The 25074-nt window shown below is 44.3% G+C and overlaps 5 protein-coding genes and 1 non-coding gene across 6 annotated transcripts; 2 read left to right on the plus strand and 4 right to left on the minus strand.

Annotated features, from left to right (window-relative positions):
* Positions 1-69: 69 nt before the first annotated feature.
* LOC141797727 (uncharacterized) lies at positions 70-2923 on the minus strand. The gene is made up of 5 exons (XM_074679379.1): positions 2717-2923; positions 1070-1609; positions 907-983; positions 573-824; positions 70-454 (listed from the first exon to the last, which is right to left on the minus strand). The coding sequence occupies exons 1-5, from the start codon at positions 2736-2738 to the stop codon at positions 197-199; spliced, it is 1149 nt and encodes a 382-aa protein (XP_074535480.1). The 5' UTR covers positions 2739-2923; the 3' UTR covers positions 70-196.
* Positions 2100-4162, plus strand: LOC141797728 (dual specificity protein phosphatase 14). Its single transcript, XM_074679380.1, has 3 exons — positions 2100-2238; positions 3174-3490; positions 3726-4162. The coding sequence occupies exons 2-3, from the start codon at positions 3180-3182 to the stop codon at positions 3946-3948; spliced, it is 534 nt and encodes a 177-aa protein (XP_074535481.1). The 5' UTR covers positions 2100-2238; positions 3174-3179; the 3' UTR covers positions 3949-4162.
* A 195-nt stretch (positions 4163-4357) lies between these two features.
* On the minus strand, positions 4358-6329 carry polr2d (RNA polymerase II subunit D). Its single transcript, XM_074679381.1, has 4 exons — positions 6034-6329; positions 5204-5384; positions 4998-5093; positions 4358-4641 (listed from the first exon to the last, which is right to left on the minus strand). The coding sequence occupies exons 1-4, from the start codon at positions 6110-6112 to the stop codon at positions 4563-4565; spliced, it is 435 nt and encodes a 144-aa protein (XP_074535482.1). The 5' UTR covers positions 6113-6329; the 3' UTR covers positions 4358-4562.
* Positions 6330-7703: 1374 nt separating this feature from the next.
* trnag-ucc (transfer RNA glycine (anticodon UCC)) lies at positions 7704-7775 on the minus strand. The gene has a single exon. It is a non-coding gene; the product is annotated as a tRNA-Gly (tRNA).
* Positions 7776-10731: 2956 nt separating this feature from the next.
* Positions 10732-19864, plus strand: LOC141797726 (NACHT, LRR and PYD domains-containing protein 3-like). The gene is made up of 11 exons (XM_074679378.1): positions 10732-10808; positions 10978-11088; positions 12139-12249; positions 12804-12882; positions 13025-13226; positions 13357-15160; positions 15266-15439; positions 15524-15697; positions 18110-18280; positions 18369-18415; positions 18918-19864. Exons 1-11 carry the CDS (start codon positions 10732-10734, stop codon positions 19439-19441), a joined length of 3474 nt encoding a protein of 1157 aa, XP_074535479.1. The 3' UTR covers positions 19442-19864.
* A 983-nt stretch (positions 19865-20847) lies between these two features.
* Positions 20848-21792, minus strand: LOC141797361 (olfactory receptor 52K1-like). Its single transcript, XM_074678676.1, has one exon. It carries the CDS (start codon positions 21790-21792, stop codon positions 20848-20850), a length of 945 nt encoding a protein of 314 aa, XP_074534777.1.
* Positions 21793-25074: the final 3282 nt, after the last annotated feature.

Genomic DNA, 25074 nt, shown 5'->3' on the forward strand with positions numbered 1-25074 from the left:
GCAATGTTTTAACCTAAATTATGGCATTGGTATAGTAAAAAACAAATCCTTATGCATCGTGTTATTACGTGTTGGATATTTCTTTGTGGCAGCAGTACACTCCTGTACCAAACCAAAGCTGCGCGGATCAAACAGAAAGAGTTCATTTATCAAACTGCAGCAGATGTCACAGGTCTCAGCAGGTCTGTAAAGGACTCTACAGTTCTGGTCTCCGGGCTGCTGCCGGACTCAGCTGCTTCTTCTCTCTGAGGTGAGGCAGGACGGCCTCTCTGTAAAACAGCTCCAGCCGGGTCACCGTCTCCTCCCAAAGCTCAGGGTCAAAGGTCACAGGGACGATGGCTGTCTCCTTCAGAGTGAAGACAACGAGGTCGGCCCGCTTCAGCCCTGTCACCGCCAGCTGGACCTGGATCTGTGTGAAGTAACTGTGAGACGTCTTCAGACGGTACGCTGGGGACTGGAAGACAGGAGACCATGTTAGAGAGTGGGAGAGGATGAGTCAGAGGATGAGATGATGGAGGAGAGGTGAAGAGATAAAGAGAGAATGAGTTCACGCAAAGACGATCTTTCAGTACCTCTCCAGGCTGTGGTTCGTCCTCGTCCTGTAGCTCCAGACAGAAGGCGGGGTCTTCCTTGCAGGCGTCCTCCACGCGGTGATCTTTGTGTTTGTACGGACACTTCACCTCCAGGCAGAGCAGACGCTCACCTGTCCTCCTGTCGACCACGATCCCATCAGGACTGGCAGCCAACCAGGAGCGCCCAGGGTCAATGAAAAGACCACAGTCCTGAACGGAGACTGGACGTCCCAACGCAGCACTCTTCATCCTCTGCAGGACAACAACACCATCATCATCATCTTCATATTTGTAATCATCATCATCATCATCATCATCAGGTAGATAACTGTACCTGATACTTGCGGACAACTTCAGCCTCTCTCTCGATCCCCCAGCTCATGGCTCGTGTCTGGACTCTTCGCCCCTCACCTGTCAGAGAGGGAAACCCAAGAATCAGTCACATGGTTCAGACTCAGGGGGTGTGGCCTGGTTCAGACTGTGGGGGTGTGGCCTACCTGTGATAGCATCCAGGTAAGAAGTGGGTGGAGTTTTGCTCTTCCCATTAACAAAGCGGCAGCGGGCGATACGGTGAGCCACAGAGGCTGTGATCCGGTTCTTCCTCCAGGTGAACCAGTCCTGGTTAGTTCTCTGTCCCCTGGTCAGAACCTCCACCCTTTCAACAGCACTCCTGTCCATCTGGACTTCTAGACCCAGAGGGATCACATCAGGTGTGGGATGGGTTCCATCAGAGTGCTGAGCCGGTCCCACAGGAGGATCTGAGTCTGGAGGAGCTCTCTGAGCTGGTTTCTTTGCAGGGTTTTGATTTTTCTTAGGGACTGGACGTGGTCTTGCAGAAGGTTTTGGATCTACCTGAGGGTTCTTCTTGACCTCCTCGACATTGCTCTGGGCCTGAGGGGAGGGTACAGGAGCTGGTCTGGACTTCTGGGTCAGACTGTTCCTGGTTTTGGTTTGTACTGTGTTTCCGGACATTTGTATGGTTGGGTGGTACCTGACCTTTGGGATGATCTGGTCTTTGTTCTGGGTCTGCATGTAAGCTATGGTTTGGACCAGAACATGAACAGGGTCAGTATAAAACCAGAAAAACATGGGAGACCGTAAAGATCCAGATAAAACCAGACCTGGTTGTACAGACTAAACCCTGTTCAACCAGCTGCAGAGAGGAGGACAGACACACTGATCCAGAATCTGGCAGACGTCAGAGAGGCTGGTTTCAGGTCTCAGATGTGTATCAGAGACCTGTCCTGGATCTGACCTCTAACTCTACACTCTCTCCAGTACAGAAACTTTTTCAGCTGATCATAACAACAAATCAAATCAACTTTAACTCTGAGGGATTCTTCTTCTTAAGTCTGAGCTTCCTGTCTGTCTGTCTGACACCTCCTGTACGTCTCTATTGCTTCATGTATGCTTTGATAAATAATCCATGAGGAATAAATCAAATCTACACAAACCATAAATAAATAAATAAATAAATAAATAAATAAATAAATAAATAAATAAATATTCTTTTACTGCGTTCTTCTGGTCAGAAATGAATTTTACGATTTTGTTTTGAAAATACAAACCGGAAGTCCCCTCCGGCCGGTCTGTTATTTAAGAATCGTTTGACCGAGGAGTAAAAAGGAGTAAAGGGGAGTAGAGAGGAGTGAGAAGGAGTGGACAGGTGAGACAGAAACCTCTTATGTGTCCTTCTTTGACTCCTTCATTATGATTCTGTAATGTTCCGTCTCAAACGACCTCTGCACCAAACTCCATTCAAAAAATGTCATGAATAAAACTTGTTATAGTTCAGGCACAGCCAGGCCGGAAACACGAACTGTCGCGATGATTAATGGACTTAATGAGTCTTGTCATCAGTTCGGCATTAATAATGTTCACTCAGAATCCCTGTACACATAAAAATATCACCTTTTCAGGTAAGAGACGCGGGACAGCGGCTGACTGTGAGCAGAGGAGCGCCCTCAGCTGGAAACAATAAACTGAGACTTTTTAAATGAGGTTTGGTTACGGACATGTCCGGACATGCTTTGACTACCCTTCCTTTTAATAAGGTCACAAAGTAAAGAAGGTTCGTGATCAAGGTCCATACGATCAGACTCACACCTTTCAGGGTTCAAAGGTAGAAACAGAGCGGAACTTACCTGAGTGAGTGTGTGTGTTCATCGGCCCGAAGTCAAAAGTGAAGCTGACGGACTGACTCACCGTCCCATGATGACACACATTTTGGGTGTGTGTGTGTGTGTATGTGTGTGTCAGGGCTCTCTGGCCTCCCGGGTGTGTCTTTGTGTGTTTATCTGCCTAAAAACAGAACTAAAACTGGCACAGTCGCTGAGTGTGTGTTGGCACAGTGTCTTTAATCAGTTGTGTGTGTGTGTGTGTGTGTGTGTATGTGTGTGTGTGGTGCTCCACAGTGATCTGATATGTGTGTGATCACATTCAGTGTGTAGTTCCTGCTCAATGACTTAAAACACTCCAAGCAGAGTTTATCAGACATGAGCACATCTGGTCCAGGTGATCCAGGTGCAGCTCCAGCAGCAGACTTGCAGTGTGTGTGCCCTCAGTGTGGTCTCTCAGGCTGATGTGTGTTCTGTCCTGCAGGCCCTCATGTCAGTCTCTCAGATCCGTCCTGGTTTGTACCTCAGTGGTCTGGACTCGGCCCTGAATGTTGGCGTGCTTTCCAGTAGGAACGTCACCCTGGTGGTTAACGCCTCTGGCCTGGAGGATGTGTCCTACCCTCAGCTGGACGGTCTGCAGGTCCTCCAGGTCCCGGTCCAGGACCAGCCTCATGCCCCCCTTCGACTGTTCTTTGACCTGGTGGCTGAGAGGATTGACCAGAACCACACGGGGACCACTCTGGTCCACTGCAGCGCGGGCAGGAGCCGATCCCCTGCCCTGATTATGGCCTACCTGATGAGGTAGACTGCCCCAAACACACACACACACACACACACACACACACACACACACACACACACACAGACACACACACACACACACACACACACACACACACACTCTGCCCAGAGTTTGTTTACATGGTATTTCATCAGGTGGATCAGTCCCAGAGTTCTTTGACTTCATGTCTTGCACAGCAGTACTGGTCCTGGTCCTGGCCCAATGAAGGGTCTAATCTGCTCTTTGTGTCTGAAGGTTTGAGGGTCTCAGCCTCCGCCGGGCTCATGAACTGGTCCTGGAGCAGCGGCCGTTCATTCGACCAAACGCCGGGTTCTGGAGGCAGCTGATGGACTACGAGAGGACCAGGACTGGCAGGAGCTCTGTGAGGATGATCCAGACCTCCAGTGGAGTCCTGCCTGAAGCTCTGGAGGACTCTGAGGACTCAGACAGCACTGCAGAGTACTGCGTCAACATCTGAGGGACCTCAGTGAGGAGCTGGACTCGGACACTCTGAAGGGTCGGCTCAGGGTCCTCCCTGGAGGGGCGGGGCTTAGACTCATGTGTTACCTCTGTACAGTGACCAGCTTCATGTCAGAGACCTCTGTGAGGTCACATGTTGGTCTGATGTCATGAACATATGATGAGCTGACACACACACACACACACACACACACACACTCACACACACAGAGCTCAGTGCAATAAATAAACAGAGTCTAATAGAGTCTCAGTGCCTCTTCAGATGCTCTGTGTTTGTCTTTACCTGACCTCCACCTGTCAGAGTCATGTTTAATAAGCAGGATCAGGACCAGGTCCAGTTCCAGGAGGAGGACCCCTGTGTGGTTTGTGTGTGGGTATGGAAAGGAGAAGAGGCAGAGGAGTAGAAACAGGAAGTTTAATGTGACCACATGAAGTACAGATCGGCGTGTGGGAGCGGTCGTGTCACATGTTCAGTCTCTGATCAGGATCGCTCAGTCCACTTCACAACAACAATAAAAAACACTGAAGGGGGAGGGGGAGGGGCTGCTGGAGGAACAGGACTCACAGAGCCTAGTCCTAATCCAGGTCCTACATCTGCTTCTGGTCTAGGACTCAGTACTGGAAGCTTCTTTTGGTCTGGATGTCGTCGAGAATCTGCTGCAGCTCCTCGTCTTCAAACCGCCCCTCCAAACTGAAAACACACACACAAACATGTGTCACACAGCTGATCCAAGGTTCTGTGTCATGTTCAGACTACGGGTCCGATCCAGTCTACCCTTTATGGATCAAAGTAGGTCAGTTCAGTTCTGTGTGTGTGTTTGGATGTGTCTGTGTCAGTGGTGTAATGTGCTTGTGGTTAAGAATCCTCCTCCACTGCTACTGAAAGCCCCCTGTCTCTCTGTAGGATCCTTTCATGTGGCCTGATTCTGAGAGGAACAGTCTGAGCCCATCGGGGACAGACAGGGTCACATTATGACCTGAGGGGGTCCTCTGCAGGACTGAACTCTGGTCTGGTTTGAGTCTGGGTGGGATGTGGATCAGACTGACCTGGGGATCAGGGCTTTGGCCTCCTCTGCAGCTTCAGGACACAGGTTTGCTAAACTGGCCAGCTCAAACTTGTGGAGCTTCTTCTGCAGGAGGAGACTGGAGACACAGCAGAGACAGAAAGGGGGACACGTCAGATCCAGATCAGACCTCAGGGACTTGGACAGCTGACGGGATCAAATACAGACAGGTTACACGTGAGCTCAGACCTGCGCACAGCGGTGATGGTCTCTCGGTTCTTGAAGCGGCTGAAGCGGGCCGTGTAGTTCAGGGTCTTCATGAAGACCTCAGACAGCTCCTGCTCGTCCTCTGCGCTCTCGTTCTGCTGCTTCCTGTGCTCCAACAACATGTGGACCTCCGAGTTCAGCAGGGTCTCTGCGTTCTCGAACTCTGTGCACAAACACACACACACAATGTTACAGCTGCAGCGTTTGTTCATCCAGAGTTGCTGATAAGTTAATTCAGAGTTTGTCTAAATGTCACATAACTGAAAACATCACAGCATGTGGTCCACAGACCCCAGAATAAGGACATACAGGGTTTAACTGGAGGATTTTACAGTGGAAATAATCTAAAATCCACTGATTCCTCTGAGCACTAATGCAGGTTAATGAGGGTCAGATCAGAGACGGTAACCTTCACGACCACGTCAACCCTAACCCTAATGAATAACTGAATAACGTGACATGAGTGCTGCCAGCAAACACATGTTAATCCTGATCAGATTAAAGGATGAAGTCAAAGAGTTTTTAACTTCAGGATGTTACAAACCATAACCTAAGTGTCAGTTTTTGTTTCAAATAAAGTTAAAAACCCACTTTGATCCTGACAGCACACATCTAAGTGTGTAACGGTCTTTGAATTAAAGTCTGTTAGAGTAAACAATGCAGCTCTGTTCTTGTGTTTGTTGGATACAGACCCTGACTCTAGCTGCTAGCTCTGGCTCAGTGTAACAGCCAAGGACGTATAAACTTCCACAGTGACGTTAGCTTAAATAAAAGTGGTTTTAAGAGAAAAGAGTCATGTAAACAATAGAAACCTTTAGGAAACAGCAGCTGCGAAGCATCTTCTTCAACATCTCCCACCAGAGTTTGAGCCGCGCCGCCTCCAGCCGCCATCACAGCTAACGGCTAACAGCTAACAGAGCGAAACGGGTGATAAAACACTGGGTCTATGAACCTTTCGCGGTCTGAGGACTTAGACAGTGGATTTGTAGCGTTGAAAACTGGATTCAGGTTCCGAACAGACGCCTATAATCCAAACACTGGACCATCACAGAACACGCTTTCAACTTCTTCTTAGGGGTTTAAAAGAGGTCAACGAACCACTTATTGGTACACGTCCGCCACCTACTGGTGTGGAGTGTGGCCAGAACATCGACTGTCTCCTCTTTAAACTGACAGACTAGACTTAACAAATTCTAAATGTCTGGAAGTTTCACTTTTTTGATACCTGTTTTGATTCCGTTACATTTTTCCCTAATACAAGTATTTTTTGATGCCAAAGACTCAGTTTTACTGTTAATGCAGTGTTTTCAATACTGAATATTAAAATCATAATCTTGACTCTATACTAGTGCTCTATGATTAAATATGACAGGCTGAAAACGCATTCTAGCCATGTGGATTATGGATAAAGCTCCTACACTTAATCAGTGGGTAAATGTGGTGACAAGCATTGTCCCACAGTAAGCCTTTTCTACAGCCCTTATAGACAAACCATTCCTATTTTATCGGACTTGGGACCCTTTCCTCGACTATCTTGGATCCACAAGATCTCGAAGGATGAGAATTGGACTTATTGACATGGCTTGGAGAAAGTGACTGTGATTCTCAGCTTTAGGAGATGTGTTGTTACAATACCGTCTCTTTGCCCTCTCTCTTTTCCTAACTGGTGATCTAATATCTGATATAGACATCAAAGACTCCCAGATCATTGTTATTATTATTATTATTATTATTATCATTATTATTATTATTATTATTATTATTATTATTATTATTATTAATTAATTAATTTATTTTATTTTATTTTTTAAAATTTTATTTTTTATATTTAATTAATTAATTTATTTTTGTCTGTATGTCTGTTATGCATTGATTTGTCTTATTTTGATTTTAACTGTATATCTGCTATATCTGTCCTTATATCAGTATACTGTAAAAATACTACTGCAAGTTGTAGTTAATTTTTTACTTTCGCTTTGCACTATAAAAGTTCAATAAAAATACGTTTGAAAAATATTAATATTATAAAAATATAATAATAATAATAAAATAGTATTATTAATATTAATAAATATTACAGGCTTATTATCGTTTTATGTTCCTTTATAATCTTACACAACTAATTGTAACTGTAAAACCGTCGTCCTCTTCGTCGCTTCTGTTTTTCGGACCGCTTCCGGCTTTACTTCAAAATGAAAGCTGAAACTCAGAGTGAGAAACGCGCCTCCTGGTGGACAGACCAGAGACAGACGCGTTAAAGTGTACTGACTGTGAATTTAGACCGATGGGCGAGGGGGAGCGTCAGGATGAAGTCAGTACACTGTGGCGGTCAGATGGATTCACATCCTCTCACAGACAGCAGACACATTAATACACGATTTATTCTGACCGTGTGGAGCAAGAGGAAACAAAAGCTAGTAGCGTGAGAGCGTCTCTGAAAGAGGAACACAGTCAGTTACAAGGTTTGAGAGAGGAAAAGGATTGCGTTGGCCGGGAATCGAACCCGGGTCAACTGCTTGGAAGGCAGCTATGCTAACCACTATACCACCAACGCCACATACGTAAGAATTGGGTTGTCTGGTGATATCCGGGATATCAGAGCTACTTTAGCGTGCTTGGTCAAAAGATGAACTCCAGAACACCAAGTGCATGTTCCACATCCCGCAGTATTCCCCCGTCTGAACATATCACAAGGATCATGGTCTTCTTGATCCTTCAAACACATGAGCTTTAGTTTTTCAAAACTCACAAAATCCGTTAGATACGGGGAAAAAGAGAGGCCGTTCAAAAAGCAAAGGCAGACAATACAGAGACTCTGGAAAATGAATGATTTTCTCTTTTTCTGGTCTTTCTCATTTATGTAAAACTCTTGGACTTGCTGCATAAGCTGTTAAGGATTTATTCCATCGCTGCAATGTGTGTAGATTAGTGTTGTCGTTAAATGATATGACAATGAATTTCGACTTTCAAAAGCAACCCATCATCCTGTGTTTATATGTACGGTGTTCTAAGAATGGACAAACTGCACGGTAAGCGCGTTTTGCTTTGCCCGCGAAAAATTCATCTTCAGCCGTTAGACACAATCACCCTAATTACTACACTAAAACAACAAAGAGGGTAAGTAACCTAAATGTTAGACATCAATACAGCAGAGTACGAGTAATTATTTCGCCTTGAAGAAGTACTGTGAAAAGACTGAAAGCCTAAAACGGTATTTGTTTTTTCAGAGACAGAAAACAAGTTGGCCCATCAACTGTTAATATGAAAGAGCAGAAACATAAGTCCAGACTTGAAACTACACTGAGCACTGAGGTAAGCTTATGGGAAAAAGGAAACAAATAAGGGATTTTAAACGTCTTATACTTTAGCTAAAACTCATCGACATGTTGGTCAAATGTAAAGCTGTCGGTTGTGCTGAATGAACCGAAACACTCGACTCTCAAGGCTCCGCGAAGCAACCGTCGGCTCCGTCTATTTCTTGGTCACGATTCGCCGCGTTTTTTTTTTCCCGGACGGGGTCTCGTACTTAAAAGAAACAACATGTGCGGATTTCCAGATTTTATTCAGAGCCCAGGTACGTAATTTTTAATTTTTCTAAAGATATATGTGGTTTGAAATGGAGCACACATTGAGCCCCCCGTTTTAGCTCCAACTGAGCTAGCTGTAGATTCTCTATGCTAGTTCGGGTCCAGTCTATATGCAGAGAGGAGTTATTTCTATAAAGGATGATGAACTGCTGACGTCACAGCTAGGACTGCTTTAATAAGGATAATAGATAGGCTGTATGTTTTATTTCTTTTAATAGGAGAAATAAGAGAGTTAAAGGTTGATTGATGAATAAAGCTCTGTGGAAAAAAAAATAAACACAAGGGGAAAGTTTTATTTACATCCAGAAAGGTTACCCAGCAGTGATACAGAATAAACTCATATATATTACATTAAAGTTACATGACTGTAAATCTGCGTCTGTTAGAGGGAGGTTAAGGTGTTAATTTGTAATCACAGCAGGAAGAGTTGTTGGTGTAACATCTCCTTACGCCTCATCCTAATCAGTCTCAGTGTTTGTGTATTTGTTGCTGTATCACACTGTAAGCGTCTTACTGCCCTCTGATTGGCTCATAACTATGATAAAGTCATAGTCTGTTATGAGGAAAGTACAGATCTGTATGCTAAGTTAATGAATGTAAAAGATAAAAGTTTAAAGTTTGAGATGAAATGCTGCACTAGGACCTGTGCTCAGTCTGTTTCCTCTTGACAGTCAGCTGTGTTTAGAGTTATACCACCCTCTAGAGGCAGAGATCAGTAAGAACAGTCACAGTAAAGGTTAAAAAACTGCTGACGAACAGGTATAGAGGCTGTGATAAAACAATTTAATGTCTGAACATCTTCAAAATGTTTGTTTACAAGGCTGAATGTTTCTCTAACTAACATCTTCATAAATACACATCTCATAAATTAACATTTAAATACATCTAAGTTTATTTAAATACAAAATATAAAAAAGTTTAACTGACATTTCAAATGAATTCCACTTAAGTCAAAGGGAGATAGATATCAGGTCATTGATTGCTTTCCGAAGCTCAGTCTGTTCTAACTTAGAGACAACAATCTGATCCTGTTCAGACCTGTAATGTCTCATTCGTCCTCAATCCTCAGCCATGACTCAGTTTCCACTCATGAGATGCCCCGCCTCATCCAGGATACGTGCTAATTGTTCCTCTTTACAAAACATTTTACTTTCTCTTTCTCGTTGCGACGCAGACCTGTCCTGCCTCTTCAAACTTTGGTGAGTTTTTTCTGTTTTAAAGACTCAGTTTGATTGAAGTGAATAAAGATCTGTAAGCTAATAGTAAGTCCCTGGTTCACTGTAGTCAGCTGATTTGACTATAACACAAGACCATGGAGCACAGAGTAGAGGGAATGCTAACTATGCTAACATTACTGTCAAACTTGAGGCTATGCTAACAATGCTAACAGTAAGAGTTAGTGTGCCCTCTTTAGACAGGACCGAGGGTCTCGCAATGCACTTTGTTACAGGGCTCAGCTCTGCTCAGGAGACATTTCTATGAGAAACTATCATCACTTTGGCTTCTATCATTATATACTAGAGCAGGGATTTCCAAAGTGCAAGACAGTGATCCTCCTTTCAGAGAGCATGTAGTCACCAGGGCCTCCCCTATTTTAATAAAAGAAGTACTGTTAAAATAAATAAATTACTCACTCTGGGTTTCAACTACAAAACATCTGCGTATTTATTGTGAACATTCACAGTGCAGTGGAACTGCATTAGGATCAGTCTTTCTGGCCTTGGAGGGGACCTCACAGTGCAGCCTACAAGAGAATCAGCTGAGACTGGAGGTCTGCACCTGGACCGTTCTGAGAGATTGTCCCTCCAAAGCTGAAGCTACAAAGTCTCTGAGACTGGATAAGACTCAAGCAGCTGGACTCTGTCATTGTTGTCACTGTAGTGACAGGAAGCAGCTCACCAGGGCAGCAGGGGGTGCTCTGCCATGAAACAGTGTGAGGACTCAGAAGAAAGAGTCCCTCTGTCTGAAACCTCTCTGAGTGAAGAAAATGAAGCTTCGAGGTGAGATTATGATCTCTAACTGTTCATGACTCTTTTACATGTCACAGCTCACAACTCACTGCATTTTTTATCACTCACTGAACTACTGTTTACAGTCACACTCACTGGCACCTGCTGTTGATCCTACTGAACTACAGCTTCCAGTTTAACCACTTGTTTTTTGTGTCAGGATGGAGGAGCACAGACCAGACTCTTCTGGACCCAGTTGTGTGTCCATGAAAAGTGACAGCTCAAAAGATTTTAATATAACCTTCAAGGATGGATGTTCTGCTGATGAAAGGTAGGATTTTGTTCATGACTCTACGTCACAGTTCACAACTCCCTGCATCATCAGTACTCACTGACACCTGCTGTTTATACAATGAACTACAGGTTACAGTCGCACTGACCAGACTCCTGCACGGGTCCAATTTTCAATATCCGCCCCCCCCCCGACCCGGGGACGTACAAACCCGCACCTGAACGGCAAACCTGCGCATCAGCCCGCTTAGTACCGGAACCCGATCTGACCTGTTGAAACACGACCCGCAGCCCGACCCCTTAACCATATTTAGAGTAATCATTTTGGGTCATATTGTCTGAAAATTGAACGGTATATCGCCATAGTTCAGATGCCAGTGAGTAAACAATGCACCTGAATGAAGTAACTCTTCCAATAAAAGCCTGACTTCAGCTCCATCATCAACCCTCTGTGATCTCCTCACATACAACTGTAAAATCACTCGTTTTTTACATTTAATGCTTTTAAACTTTTAATCTCTTGAAAGGACCTTTACATGTGTAATAGTAGACTTACTTTCTGTCCAGACTTAAGCGACGCTCAGCAGGTACGAGCCGTGATCATGTCACAACCATGGATGTATTATAAGAACTAGATAGCGGGGCTCAGCCTTCCACCGTGTTACGAAATTTCTGAAGAGGCCCATGTTTTTTTAGAGTCTATATGGTCACAGCCTTACAACCAGCTTGCAACTTACGTTTTTATGTTATTGTTACTAAAACCCTCGACCCGACCTGGATGTTATTTTTTCCCACCCAGATCCAAACCCTGGAAAAAAAAGTTTTTGAAAACCACCCGCAAATCAGCTGTTTTTCGGGTATCTGTGGGTACCTGCGGGTACCCGACCCAGTGCAGGACTCTGACACTGACCCCTGCTGTTGATCTACTGAAATACAGCTTTGTCACAGTTCACAACTCACTGCATCATCAATACTCACTGACATCTGCTATTTGTATACTGAACTACAGCTGACAGTCACACTCACTGACCCCTGCTGTTGATCTACTGAAATACAGCTTTCAGTTTCTAACCACTTGTTTTTGTATCAGGATGGAGGAGCACAGACCAGACTCTTCTGGACCCAGCTGTGTGTCCATGAAAAGTGACAGCTCAAAAGATTTTAATTTAAATTTCAAGGATGGCTGTCCTGCTGATGAAAGGTAGGACTTTGTTTCATTTTCTCCCTATTAATTTAATTCTGCATGAAGAATGTGGTATCTGTGGGCAAGGGTCTGGGTCATTTGCATGTCTGTAGAATCAGCAGTATCAGCCAATCATTATTCAGCTAGCTTTGGTGTCTTTTGGAAAAATAGTCTGTTTGGAGAGCAACAGCAGGAGGAACTGGATGGATGGTAATGCTATCCCTGCTACAAGGTTTTATTATTCAGGGGAGGATTTCTTTCTCTCCATAAACAACAAAACAATTGGTTCAGGATCAAACATTTACACTGAGATACACTGAACACAATCATTTAGATTTCCTGACTTCCTGAATGCATCAGAAATGATGGACCCACCTCCTTTTCTTCTTCTATGGAAGACAGACCTGATGAAGCTTGACTTTTGACCAATTTGCATCATGATGTTGTTGTTTTAACAAACTAAAGAGACGTCAATCACAAGAAAAGCAGTTTCTGTGTCAGCTTCATACCAATGGATTGCTCATTATTTTGGATAGATCAGTCTTTTTTTAAACTTGACGTTTACTCCACAGAGGTCAGCTAGGGGGCGCTCAAGTTCACAATGGTCAGTCAGACCATCAGCATCAAACACACCTGGACTCTATATTAAAGGTACAGCAGCTCTAAAATCCAAGAATGTAAAGTTAGATCCATGGTTGAATTCTTGCGAGCTGACCAGCTTCAGACTGACAAATAAATCATGTGCTGACTCGTACCAGTTTATACCCATGTTCAGAGTCTCATTCTGTTCTAGATCCTGGAGGAAAACATCCTCACCTTTGTGAAAAGTGAGCTGAAGAGAGTCCAGAGGGTTCTGAGTTCAGATTACCCAGATTGCTTTGATGGTTTGAGTCAGGATGAGGAGCAGAGGAGAAGTAGAGAGGCTTTTCTGAAGATCACTCTGCACTTCCTAAGGGGAATGAAGCAGGAGGAGCTGGCTGATTGTCTGCAGAGCAGTAAGAGGATTTTAACAGATTTAACATGATTCAACGAGGAAATAAATATTTACATTAATAAACTCAGAAAGTTATATCATCCACATATCAGGGTCCCTTGATCAGTTTCACTTCTTCTTTGTTTGTTCAGGGACTGATGCTGCACGATGTCGATACAAACTGAAGTCTGAGCTGAAGGAGAAGTTCCAGTGTGTGTTTGAGGGGATCGCCACAGCAGAAAACCCAACCCTTCTGAACCAGATCTACACAGAACTCTACATCACAGAGGGAGGGACTGGAGAGGTCAATGAAGAACATGAGGTCAGACAGATTGAATCAGCATCCAGGACACCAGACAGAGCAGAAACATCTATCAGACAAGAAGACATCTTTAAACCCTTACCTGGAAGACAGGAACCAATCAGAGGAGTGCTGACAAAGGGAGTGGCTGGCATTGGGAAAACAGTCTTAGCCCAGAAGTTCACTCTGGACTGGGCTGAAGACAAAACCAACCAGGACATCCAGTTCACATTTCCATTCACTTTCAGAGAGCTGAATGTTCTGAAGGAGAGAAAGTTCAGCTTGGTGGAACTGGTTCATCACTTCTTTCCTCAAACCAAAGAAGCAGGACTCTGCAGATTTGAAGAGTTCCAGGTCGTCTTCATCTTTGACGGTCTGGATGAGTGTCGACCTCCTCTGGACTTCCACAACAATCAGACCCTGACTGATGTTACAGAGTCCACCTCAGTGGATGTGCTGCTGGTAAACCTCATCAGGGGGAACCTGCTTCCCTCTGCTCGTCTCTGGATAACCACAAGACCTGCAGCAGCCAATCAGATCCCTCCTGAGTGTGTTGACATGGTGACAGAAGTCAGAGGGTTCACTGACCCTCAGAAGGACGAGTACTTTAGAAAGAGATTCAGAGATGAAGAGCAGGCCAGCACAATCATCTCCCACATAAAGACCTCCAGAAGCCTCCACATCATGTGCCACATCCCGGTCTTCTGCTGGATCACTGCAACAGTACTGGAGGATGTGCTGAAGACCAAAGAGGGCGGAAAGCTGCCCAGGACCCTGACTCAGATGTACATCCACTTCCTGGTGGTTCAGTCCAAACTAAAGACCCTCAAGTATGAAGGAGGAGCTGAGACTGATCCTCTTTGGAGTCCAAAGAGCAGGGAGATGATTGAGTCTCTGGGAAAACTGGCTTTTGAGCAGCTGCAGAAAGGAAACCTAATCTTCTATGAATCAGACCTGACAGAGAGTGGCATCAACATCACAGAAGCCTCAGTGTACTCAGGCGTGTTCACACAGATCTTTAGAGAGGACAGAGGACTGTACCAGGAAAAGGTGTTCTGCTTCATCCATCTCAGTGTACAGGAATTTCTGGCTGCTCTTCACGTCCATCTGACCTTCACCAACTCTGGAGTCAACCTGATGGAAGAAGAGCAACCAACATCTTGGTGGGGCAACATGTTCAGAGACAAACCTGGATCAACAAGTCTTTACCAGAGTGCTGTGGACCAGGCCTTACGGAGTCCAAACGGACACCTGGACTTGTTCCTCCGTTTCCTCCTGGGTCTCTCTCTGCAGACCAATCAGACTCTGCTGAGAGGTCTGCTGACACAGAAAAGAAGTAAATCACAGACCAATCAGAAAACAGTTGAGTACATCAAGAAAAAGCTCAATGAGGATGTGTCCACAGAGAAAAGCATCAACCTGTTCCACTGTCTGAATGAACTGGGTGATCAATCTCTAGTGAAGGAGATCCAACAGACCCTAAGATCAGGGCGCCTCTCCACAGAGCAACTCTCTCCTGCTCAGTGGTCAGCTCTGGTCTTCATCTTATTGTCCTCAGACAAAGATCTGGACCTGTTTGACCTCAAGGAATACTCTGCTTCAGAGGAGGCTTTTCTGAGGCTGCTGCCAGTGATCAAAGCCTCAAAGAAAGCTCTGTACGTGCACACATGACCGTCCAGGTTTAATGAAGGCTCTCTTTATGTGGATGCAGACAACAGATGCTAACTGTCTATTTTAATGTTTGACTGATTCCTTTCCAGGCTGAGTGGCTGTGACCTCTCAGAGAGAAGCTGTGAAGCTCTGTCCTCAGTCCTCAGCTCACAGTCCTGCAGTCTGAGAGAGCTGGACCTGAGTGACAACAACCTGCAGGATTCAGGAGTGGAGCTTCTTTGTCAAGGGTTAAGGAGTCCAAACAGTTTATTGGGAGCTCTCAGGTGAGAATTTACCATTAACTTGAGTTCACTTATTGTGATTTCTTTGACCTCACGTTTGAGATTTAATGACTGATTCCTTTCCAGGCTGAGTGGCTGTGACCTCTCAGAGAGAAGCTGTGAAGCTCTTTCCTCAGTCCTCAGCTCACAGTCCTCCAGTCTGAGAGAGCTGGACCTGAGTAACAACAACCTGTGGGATTCAGGACCCAAGCTTCTGTCCCCTGGACTGAAGAGTCATCACTGCAGACTGGAATCTCTCAGGTTAGTTTACATCTGTTAAGTAATGATGGCCTTCTTGAAAAATTGAGTGTTTAGTTGGTTCTAATTACGTTCTTCCCAAGAACCGGTTTGTTTTCCATCAGCAAGTTGTAGCCAAGTCATTGCATCAGTGTAAAATGTCACTGCATATGTAGCCATTCCTAAAGTGAAGGAGGTGCTTTGACTGCTAGGGGGACAGGACACGGCAGCATGATGGCTCTGGGAGTGCTTAAAAAAGGCAGTTATTTTTCCCACTTTTTGTGGTGGTTGTGACAAAATTTTTCCAGACTCTGTGCATTACATGGAGTGTGCTCGCCTGTGTAGGAAGGCATCTGGGTGGAACTCTGCTGTGTTCAATATAGATAGCAGAGAAGAATAGTGAATGCGCCACCATGAGGCAAAACGTATATCTCATCATGTAAATAGGATTAGGAAAACATAAGGCTGTTTAGTCTGTTTAAAGAACAAAAGCCGCGTTTCCACCAAGCAGTTCGGGTCAGTCCAGTACGGTTTGGTACAGTTAAGCCTGATCCCGTATGCGTTTCTACAGTAAACTGTGCCCTCTTGTGGTAGGCGGCGTGTAAGCCGGATGCCGAAAGCCGCAGCTGTTAAAAAAATAGCATGACACTGTAGCAGCACAACACAGTTTATCCTGGTAATAAATCCAACAAAGAAGAAAAACCAGACTCAGTAAACAAAGAGCATGGACGGAAGACATGCAGCATTTTGTCCTCCCTGTGATAGACATGTAGCTCTTTGATACAAAGTGCAATCAAGCTTTGTTTCAGAGAAGCCTGTGCCACCAGGAGAAACGCAGCCGCTGTCGGGGTAAGTGACAATTCTTTTGACCAATCAACGGTCTGCAGTGTGTTGCTCCACCTTCTGAGAGCGGATCGGTTCAGTCTGGCACCCATACAGAAGGGTCCCGAAAAAGTTTCGGTTTTTGGGGATCTGTCCTGGGATAAGTCAGTGGAAACTCCACAAAATGTGTACCGTACCGTGATGAACCAAACCGGTCTGCTTGATGGAAACGCGGCTAAATAGTAGACCTGATCCAAAAGAGAGGTAATGCACTGCTGCTTCAATTTAGCCTACATTTCAAAGTTCTAAATGAGAAGCTCCAAGAAAACAACAGACTACTCTCCCAGCAGTTTTTCTTTTTAAAAACGTTCGTTTTCCACCCCTGGTCGTTGGTCACGTTAACCCTGCCCCCTGCAACCTCATGTATCATTCAGTTCTTGGCTCCTGCCCAGCAAAGAGTTAGTGCTTGCTAAGCACCAGTTTTTAGCACCTGGAGCTGGTGATTTCTTGGTGGTAACACAAAGAACCGGTGCTAACTCAGGCACTAGCTTGGAACTAGCACTAGCATGAGCTTTGAGCTCAGCCCCCCTGCTCTAGACCTGAATAAAGGAAGTTACATACTGAGTGTTTTTAGTACTTTAATGTACCTTGTTTTGTAGTAGAGGGGATATCTTGGTGAAAGAGTTCACTGGTTTTAAAGTTTGTCTTAAGACTTGAGTTTCAGGGCTTTAAAACATGGACAGTGGTCTGTGTAGAACAACTTGTTAGTTTATCTGGACTCAAACATGTGGTCTCCAGAGAAAGATCCCCATGACTGATGAAACAAAACATGGCTGATAGTTTGAACCTGAATGAACTCAGAAAGAAGCTTTTCTTGAGAGTTGACAGTCTGAACAGTGGATGATTGAGTGCTGATGTTAAACCACCCTGTGTGTTGGGTCCATTCTCTAACTACTCTCTCTGAGTGAACAGGGATAAGGATCAGGTCATCAGGTCTGTACTGTTCAGCTGCATCAATGGGATTGGATGTTACAGGAAACAGGGAACTGATCACTGGCTTCTGTGCTCTCTTCCATCTGCTACCATTTTGTGGTGGAGGGGTTTGAGTGCCACAATAATCCTAGGGGCTATGTTGTCTGGGATAGGGTCTCCCAAGGCAATCTGGTCCTAGGTGAGAGGCCACACAAAGTGCAACCAAAGGCTACTTATGAATACTAGACAGGGTCCCGTCCACCTTGGCCAAAAGGTCACTGTAACCCTACCCTGGGGTTTGGACCCACAGGCGAGCCCCTGGTGGCCGGGCCTTCACCTATTGGGTCTGGTTCAGGCCCGGGTGACATTAGTTCATCCTCTTGTGGACCCACCACCTGCAAGAGGAGTCATAGGAAAAAAAACACTTCTTCTTGCACTTAATGGCAGCACCAGCAGCCAAATAACTTAAAGCACTTTGGCACACTAAGGTTTTTCCATCTGTCTAAATATTTGCTTGTGTTTTATGTCGCTTTCAACAAAAGCGTCTGCTAAATAAAATTGTGGAATTGTAAATGGGTGGATAGATAGAATGACTTCTGTGCTTTTCCTTTACTCACACTGTGTTTGTGTCTGTGTGTGCAGTCTGTCAAACTGCCTGATCACAGAGAGAGGATGTACTACTCTGGCCTCAGCTCTGAGCTGCTCTTCTTGCATTAGAGATCTGGACTTGAGCTACAATCATGCAGGAGAGCCAGGAGAGAAGCTACTGACAGCTAAACTAAATGATCCAGACTACAAACTAAAGATGCTAAGGTACAGACGGACAGCTGTGGTTCTAGTTAGATGATGGATCTGAGTGAAAACTATATGAAGTGGACTCTGGTCTGGTTTCTTCCTGCAGGTTGGATCATGGTGGACTGCACAAACTGACACCTGGCCTGAGGAAGTGTGAGTGTTTAATGTTTAATTCCTGCAATCACAGCTCTTCATGTTGGAGGGTTAGGGTATAAAGCAGAAGACTGATTCTTCAAAGTGAAGACTGATCAGTATTAGCAGAATGAATTCATCCAAAAGCCTGTAAGAATCTGATCATTATTAATCCATGGACAGCTCTTCTTATGCTCTCAAGCACAAAGATAAATTTGAGTCTGAATATAGTTTCTGTGTTTGTCACTATGGTTGGAATCGTTCAAGCATGCAATAGCAATGGTTCGGATAATTTCAAATCCACAAACACAAAGTGAAGACAGGGATCCAACACAGTCAATGAACATGTTTAATCAGAGTCCATGTAATTAATAAGTGTGGAGGGTTTGCTAAATGAAAGCCATATGAGATTAACCACCAAACGATTCTGATAGAGCTGGGTCAAACTGATCTTTTTCCCTCCTGAACTTTCTCTAAACTGATAATAACCTGCAGCTCTGCTGTTTCTCCTTCTCTCCATCAGACATTTGTAAACTAGAAGTGGACCCAAACACAGTTAACAGAGAACTCATACTGGCTGACAACAACAGGAAGGTAACAAGTGTGGAGAAGTATCAGTCTTATCCTGATCATCCAGACAGATTTAAGGACTGTCCTCAGCTGCTATGCAGGACTGGTCTGACTGGTCGCTGTTACTGGGAGGTCCAATGGAGAGGAGGAGTTGAAGTGTCAGTGAGTTACAAAGGAATCAGCAGGAGAGGAGACAGAGAGGAATGTGTGTTTGGATATACTGATCAGTCCTGGAGTCTGTTCTGCTCTCCTAATGGTTATGCTGCCTGGCACAATAAGAGTAGAACAAAGATCTCCTCCTCTTCCTCCTCATCTGGCAGAGTAGCAGTGTACCTGGACCGTCCTGCTGGCTCTCTGTCCTTCTACAGAGTCTCCTCTGACACTCTGACCCACCTCCACACCTTCAACACCACCTTCACTAAACCTTTGTATCCTGGGTTTGGGCTATGGGGTTCAGATTCCTCACTGCGGCTGTAGGTCAGTGTTAATTTTGTTGACAAAGACTATGATGAAAAATATTTGTCAACAAACCTTTTTTATAGACGAAAACTGGATAGAAACCAAAATAAAAGTCAGGCATGATGAGAAAGACTTTGTGAATATATAAGTGAAACTTTCCTCAATGAATTTAAACACAATATAAAAATCTTTTTGGGGGTACACAAGCTTGGAGTAGCACTGGATTGAAATGTATCACAGAAGCCGATGGGACTGTATTTTCGGCTGTTTGCACCTTCATCTTTCTTTTTTTTCCTCATATGCTGCCGTCTGTTACCTTGACAACATGTCTATGTTGAGCAACAGCAACCTTAAGTCTAAAATTTACAGGCAATGCTGAAGTCCTAAAATCTACAGTCCTTCAAGTGTTTGCCCTGGAAGTATCTGAAGTACCATGTACACACCAAGCCAAAAAAAAGAAGAAATAAACATGTTTACAGCCTGGGATAAAAACATGTCTTTATTGTCAATAGTTGAGTACTCCAACTTCACACACTGTACGGGGGGGAAATAACACTGCAGTTCAGAAGATATTAATATCCCATGTGCGTCCAATTAGAGGCACATCTCAGCTGATTGACAGATGGATGCCCTATAGCCGTTAGTGAGGAGACTTGAAGCCCACCTCATTTCCAATGTGACCATTTCCAATGTGACCCCTGTTCACAATTTGCTTCAAAACTTATTTTCAGAAACAAACTGGTGATGTCACAGAGATTACATCCATTTATCATGCAGTATATAGTCACTACTTAAACATGTCTTACCCCTTAACCCAGAACATCTCCTGATGGCGGGGCAGTGAACAGGGACATCTTCCTGCAGCTAACCTTCCTCTTGATCTGTTCTCTTCCACGTCAAACTTCTCTCAGCTCCTCTAATCAAATAATGGAGCCTCCTTTAGTCTGACAGCCTCCTTCAAGGCTGGTGACCCTCATCAGGGTCTTAAGGCACATATTTGGTGAATTTAGATTCTTCTCTGGAAAGAAAGTAACTGTGACTCTGGATAGCAGTAGGACAGAGTGGATAGAGGGGTGATGGCATTGGGCAACAGCCCACAGGTTGGCATCTTTCTTTGATGATTACAGATTCTCTGGGGGATTCACCGTTTAATGCTGAAGACCAGCATTCCCTTGTCTTATCAATATGATTTTGGGTCACGTAACTTGTTCATGTGCAATTTCTTGTAAGTTTGGCCCAACTTCTCTTCTTTGCTCTGTTCTTAAAAGGCCTCACTGAGGTTTACAACACAGATAAGGAGGTCTCACTCTGCTTAAAATCTGTACACTGACAGTGACTGTTGCTGTCAAAATGACTCCAGGGGATTTCAGGGGCTGCAGATGTCACCAGTTGTTTGATTTGTATTGGTACATGCTGTTGCCTAATCACTGAGGCACAGTCTGGACAAAGTTAGACCCCATCAGCGTTCTCATGATGTGCTGTCTGATCTCAGAGGTTCTCACTCCGTATATAATTGGGTTGAAACAGCTAGGGAATAGCAGGTACATGGTGCTGAAGAAAACCCGGACACCTGCAGGAAGACCATTTTTGATCCGATAGGACAGGTAAACTATGAGTGCAATGGTCAGGCTGACAGTGATGACCACGATGTGAGTTACACAGGTGTGAAGGGCTTTGACCCCGGACTTCCCAGAGCTAAGAACAGAGGTGAATATGACCACATAAGAGGTGGCGATAAAGATGAAATCAGCTACAGGTATCAGAAATGCAGTTAGTAAACCCATAAGGCTGTTGATGGCCGTATTTCCACATGCCAGCCCTACCAAGGCCATGTGCTCACAGAAACAGTGGTTCATCTCTTTTCCAGCACAAAATGACAACCTTCCTGCCAGACTCACCATCAGTGTGTTCAAAAAGAAGTTTCTAATCAGAACTGGAATTACAAACTTCAGGAACCCTGGCAGAGCCATGCGTTCATGATAGTAGAGTGGCGTACAGATGGCAAAGTATCTGTCCAGAGCCATCCAGACCAGCAGCGTGGACTGAAAGGCTCCAACAAAATGAATGAAATGCATCTGAACCAGGCAGCCAATCAAAGTGATTCCCCTCCAGTCAAACAGGAAGCTCAGCAGCATGTTAGGGCAAAAGAACAGAGGGAGGCTCAGGTCCACACATGCCATGCCAGCAATGAGGATGTACATGGGTGAGTGGAGGCTCCTCTGGGATATGATGACATACAGCAGCAGAGAGTTGGCCAACAGTGACAGGACAAACATAATGAAGAAAGGAACGAAGAGGACAGGCCTCAGAGCTCCCAGCTCACTGAAGCCATCCAGGATGAAGTGTTTGTGTGACGAGAAGTTCTCCATCCTTTACTCCTCATAAAACCTGGTTCTGGGTCTGTTCAAAGCTTGTGGAGAGACAGATCCCCAAAATGTAGCTACATGAGCATAATTTACGAGTGACACTTCTAAATAATGATGAGTAACAAAGAAGAAACACTGAGATCAAATCTGAAACCTGCCGCCTCTGATACAAGCGTGTGATAATGACAGCTCAATACAGCATCCACTCTGTATGTTTACTGTTCACAGGTTAATCTCACATTATTAACATAGTAAGGACTATAACTTCAGTCTGTAACACTCATAAAACCAGATTACAGAAACAGACAAGTGCTGCTGTAAGGAATGATCTCTGTAGATAGTGTATTTTTTCTCAAACAGCTCTTAATACACATTAAAGTTGACAATCAGGAGAAGAATCAGAGCAATGGGCTCAAGTGTTTGTTCCTCTGTAATTAATTTTTTTCCATTAAACTGTTTAATTCGTTTTGCTGTTAGATAATAACCCTTACATGCAGGGAAGTTAAAGATTATACAGAGATCATCCTTCAGGAGACTTCAGTAAATAATGTTTCTATCTGAAGATCAACTGTACGTTAAATCTCTCCCTACTGAGACGTGCTGAGTTTAGTTTCTGAGCCCCTGACACCAGGAGGAACTTGGCTCATGTTCATAGACTCTAATTGTTCCGAAAGGTAAAGGCTGAGGCCAAACTACCCATTTAGACCCAGCGAAAACTTTACTTCTCGGCATCAAATATTTTTTTATAATCAATTTAAGTCATTTTAAATCATCTCTGACGTCTCGCTGTTGATGTCTTTCCTGTTGTTTTGCCCTCAAATTTCACTAGTAAAGTTCCTCCTCACCAGAACCCTGCTCTGAGAACAGGGAGGGTGAGATTGGCTTTAGCACTTCTGAGGAGAACTCTCTGACATTGAACGAAGCTGTGTTTTTTCGACAGCTGTACTGTGATAACCAGAAACAGTAACTTACAGCACATTTCTGAACGCAATGAATGCTTTCCCCTCACTGCACAAGAACTCTGAAAAGGTTCAACAGTGTAAAGATGAAACATTTACAGAAAGAAACCTTCCAACAAATCTCAGGAAGAGCTGAGGATGTCTCTGCCAGGAGGAAGAGAACAGACAGTATGATAGAGTTAGATGGTCAGTCAGTTTAGTGGGGGCTCAGGTCGACCTGTGTTGGTTGGAGAAAATGTGAGACGAGAGATCTGTCAACCTGTGTATGTCATTACCTGGTTTAAAGGAGTTAAACATGAAGTTTCACCCTGAGAGAGCAGCTGACGGTTCATCTGTGGGCTGAAGGTAACACCAGGAGTCACTGTCGTACAGTCCTGTAAGCTGGACTCTAAGAATGACACCTGGACCTAAACATTCCCCCCATCACAGAGAGCATCACGTCAAAATGCAGTAAAGTAAAAGCAGATACAAACAGCACACCTCTTCTTTGAGTTTATGATACCAGCTGCTGGCTCTCCTTCACCTACCTGTCCCTGCTGAACACTGACTCAGCATTTTATCACCTTCAATTTGCAATGTCATTGGCTGCTAGAGGGAGTGTCCCTGATGCAATCAAAAGAGGAAACTGATGGGAAACTTTGGTTGGATATAACTAAGGGGCTGTTTACACGACAACAGTTTTGGGGTGAAACGCAAAAGTTTTGTTGCGTTTCAGCCTCGCGTTTACACGGAAATGGCATTTTAGACGACCTAAAACGCAAACTTTTGAAAACGGCCCCCTGAGTGGGATTTTTCTGAAACGCTGCCAACATTGTTGCCGTGTAAACAATAAGCCAGCGTTTTCAGTGGAAACGCTGACGTCACACTCCGCCTTGCTCGCGCGCATACAACAGGACAACAGTATGGTTGTTACAATCATCGCAAACTACTGTGTTGTGCTTGTGCTGCTCAGTCTGCTGTATCTGCTGACTGTCTTTCAACAAAATGAGCATCTGTTGCTCCACTTTTTAACTTAGTATACCCCAATACACCAGATGACCAGCTCAACTCTACTTCGGTGGAGATCTCCCAAAAGCGGCTTCTGGACAACACAGTTATAGCACCACCTACAAGCCTGGCATGCTTACTACAGCCTTTTCAGTCAATCAGTGTTTCCGTGTAAAGGCAGATTTTTTTCACTGCGTTTTAGTGTTTTCAGATGAGACGTTGTTGTGTAGACGAGGCCTAACTTTCAGCTTTAAATGCTTGTGAAAATGAAAGAACACACCATGGGAAGCAAACAGGATGACGTGTTGATTACGTCTTTGCTGCTGCTTCTGTGTCAGAGCCTCACCGATCTAGAATCACAAATACGAAACATGTTAGACATTCATGATTCCTGTTTCAATTCCTCTGCTTGAATACCCACAATAACCAATGAGGGGAGCCAACTGCAAAGTCTCGTCAGCTGGATGTCGGGTACTTTTAGAGCTTACAAACATGAACCATGAGCCACGCAGAATCTAAACAAAAAACTGCTCCCAGCATTCGTTACCTTCTTCTAAGCTGAAAGGATACATATTATGACTGTCTGCAGTGTTTTGCTGAAGTCACATTCGATCACATGTAAGATCTCACCTGTGGAATCGTTACCAGAGATGTTTATTGTATGGTGTAAAGATCTTTAAGGATCGTTTGGTGGTTGTTCAAAAGATTGTCATAGTAAGAAGCTGACCTGAGCTGTCTTCATGTAAATGGGCCCCAATGGTTTTAGATTTTTAAGACGTCTCACTTGAAGCTGGCCTAAGACGTCATTTAAAACCACCACTCGGGAAATACATCAACTTTCTTTAATCCAAACAGAGAAATAAGTTTAGCTCATATAATCAAAAACTGCTTTCACCAGACAAACCTTGGAGCACTCAAACTAGACGTTGATGTTATGAACACTGTCTCAGGATGAAGTGATGTGGCTTTAGGCCCCATGATGTTTTGGTCTGGGTAAGGTGATATCTCAGTAGCTGCATATTTGTTACACCTAGATTTGTGCAAAATGTAAATATTGGAATAAAAAATTGGTAATGGAAACAACAAAAATTTTAAAAACCACTCAAATTTCGATAAAAAGTTTTTAAGCTCTCATGAGGGGGTCTCTTAGAAGTTTTGATATTGAAGTTTATCGCAAAAGTGCAGGCCAGCTGGAGATGATGATTAACATTCAATGTTTTGTTCCTGCCTGTTATCACGGCCGACAGTTTGATCAGTGAAAATGTTCACAAATCAGCACCATCATGAGTGCAGTGTCCGGATGGACATTATGTATGATTTTACTTAAGTTGTGCGCAGT

Source organism: Halichoeres trimaculatus, unplaced genomic scaffold (assembly GCF_033239565.1).
Source record: "Halichoeres trimaculatus isolate MK-OKI-2021-1 unplaced genomic scaffold, fHalTri1.1 fHalTri1_scaffold_9, whole genome shotgun sequence".
Classification (NCBI taxonomy): Eukaryota; Metazoa; Chordata; class Actinopteri; order Labriformes; family Labridae; genus Halichoeres; species Halichoeres trimaculatus.

Bases quoted from the DNA above. Each gene is read 5' to 3' on its own strand.
- polr2d (XM_074679381.1), bottom strand. From the start codon at position 6,112: ATGGCGGCTGGAGGCGGCGCGGCTCAAACTCTGGTGGGAGATGTTGAA. The intron at 5,385-6,033 runs GTTTCTATTGTT...GTTTGTGCACAG, and splicing joins GCAGCTGCTGTTTCCTAAAG to AGTTCGAGAACGCAGAGACC. The intron at 4,642-4,997 runs GTCAGTCTGATC...GTGTGTTTTCAG, and splicing joins GCCAAAGCCCTGATCCCCAG to TTTGGAGGGGCGGTTTGAAG.
- LOC141797728 (XM_074679380.1), top strand. From the start codon at position 3,180: ATGTCAGTCTCTCAGATCCGTCCTGGTTTGTACCTCAGTGGTCTGGAC. The intron at 3,491-3,725 runs GTAGACTGCCCC...TTGTGTCTGAAG, and splicing joins ATTATGGCCTACCTGATGAG to GTTTGAGGGTCTCAGCCTCC.
- LOC141797726 (XM_074679378.1), top strand. From the start codon at position 10,732: ATGAAACAGTGTGAGGACTCAGAAGAAAGAGTCCCTCTGTCTGAAACC. The intron at 10,809-10,977 runs GTGAGATTATGA...TTTTTGTGTCAG, and splicing joins GAAGAAAATGAAGCTTCGAG to GATGGAGGAGCACAGACCAG. The intron at 15,698-18,109 runs GTTAGTTTACAT...CTGTGTGTGCAG, and splicing joins TGCAGACTGGAATCTCTCAG to TCTGTCAAACTGCCTGATCA.
- LOC141797361 (XM_074678676.1), bottom strand. From the start codon at position 21,792: ATGGAGAACTTCTCGTCACACAAACACTTCATCCTGGATGGCTTCAGT.
- LOC141797727 (XM_074679379.1), bottom strand. From the start codon at position 2,738: ATGAACACACACACTCACTCAG. The intron at 1,610-2,716 runs GTAAGTTCCGCT...TCCAAACCATAG, and splicing joins GAACACACACACTCACTCAG to CTTACATGCAGACCCAGAAC. The intron at 455-572 runs GTACTGAAAGAT...CCTGTCTTCCAG, and splicing joins ACGAACCACAGCCTGGAGAG to TCCCCAGCGTACCGTCTGAA.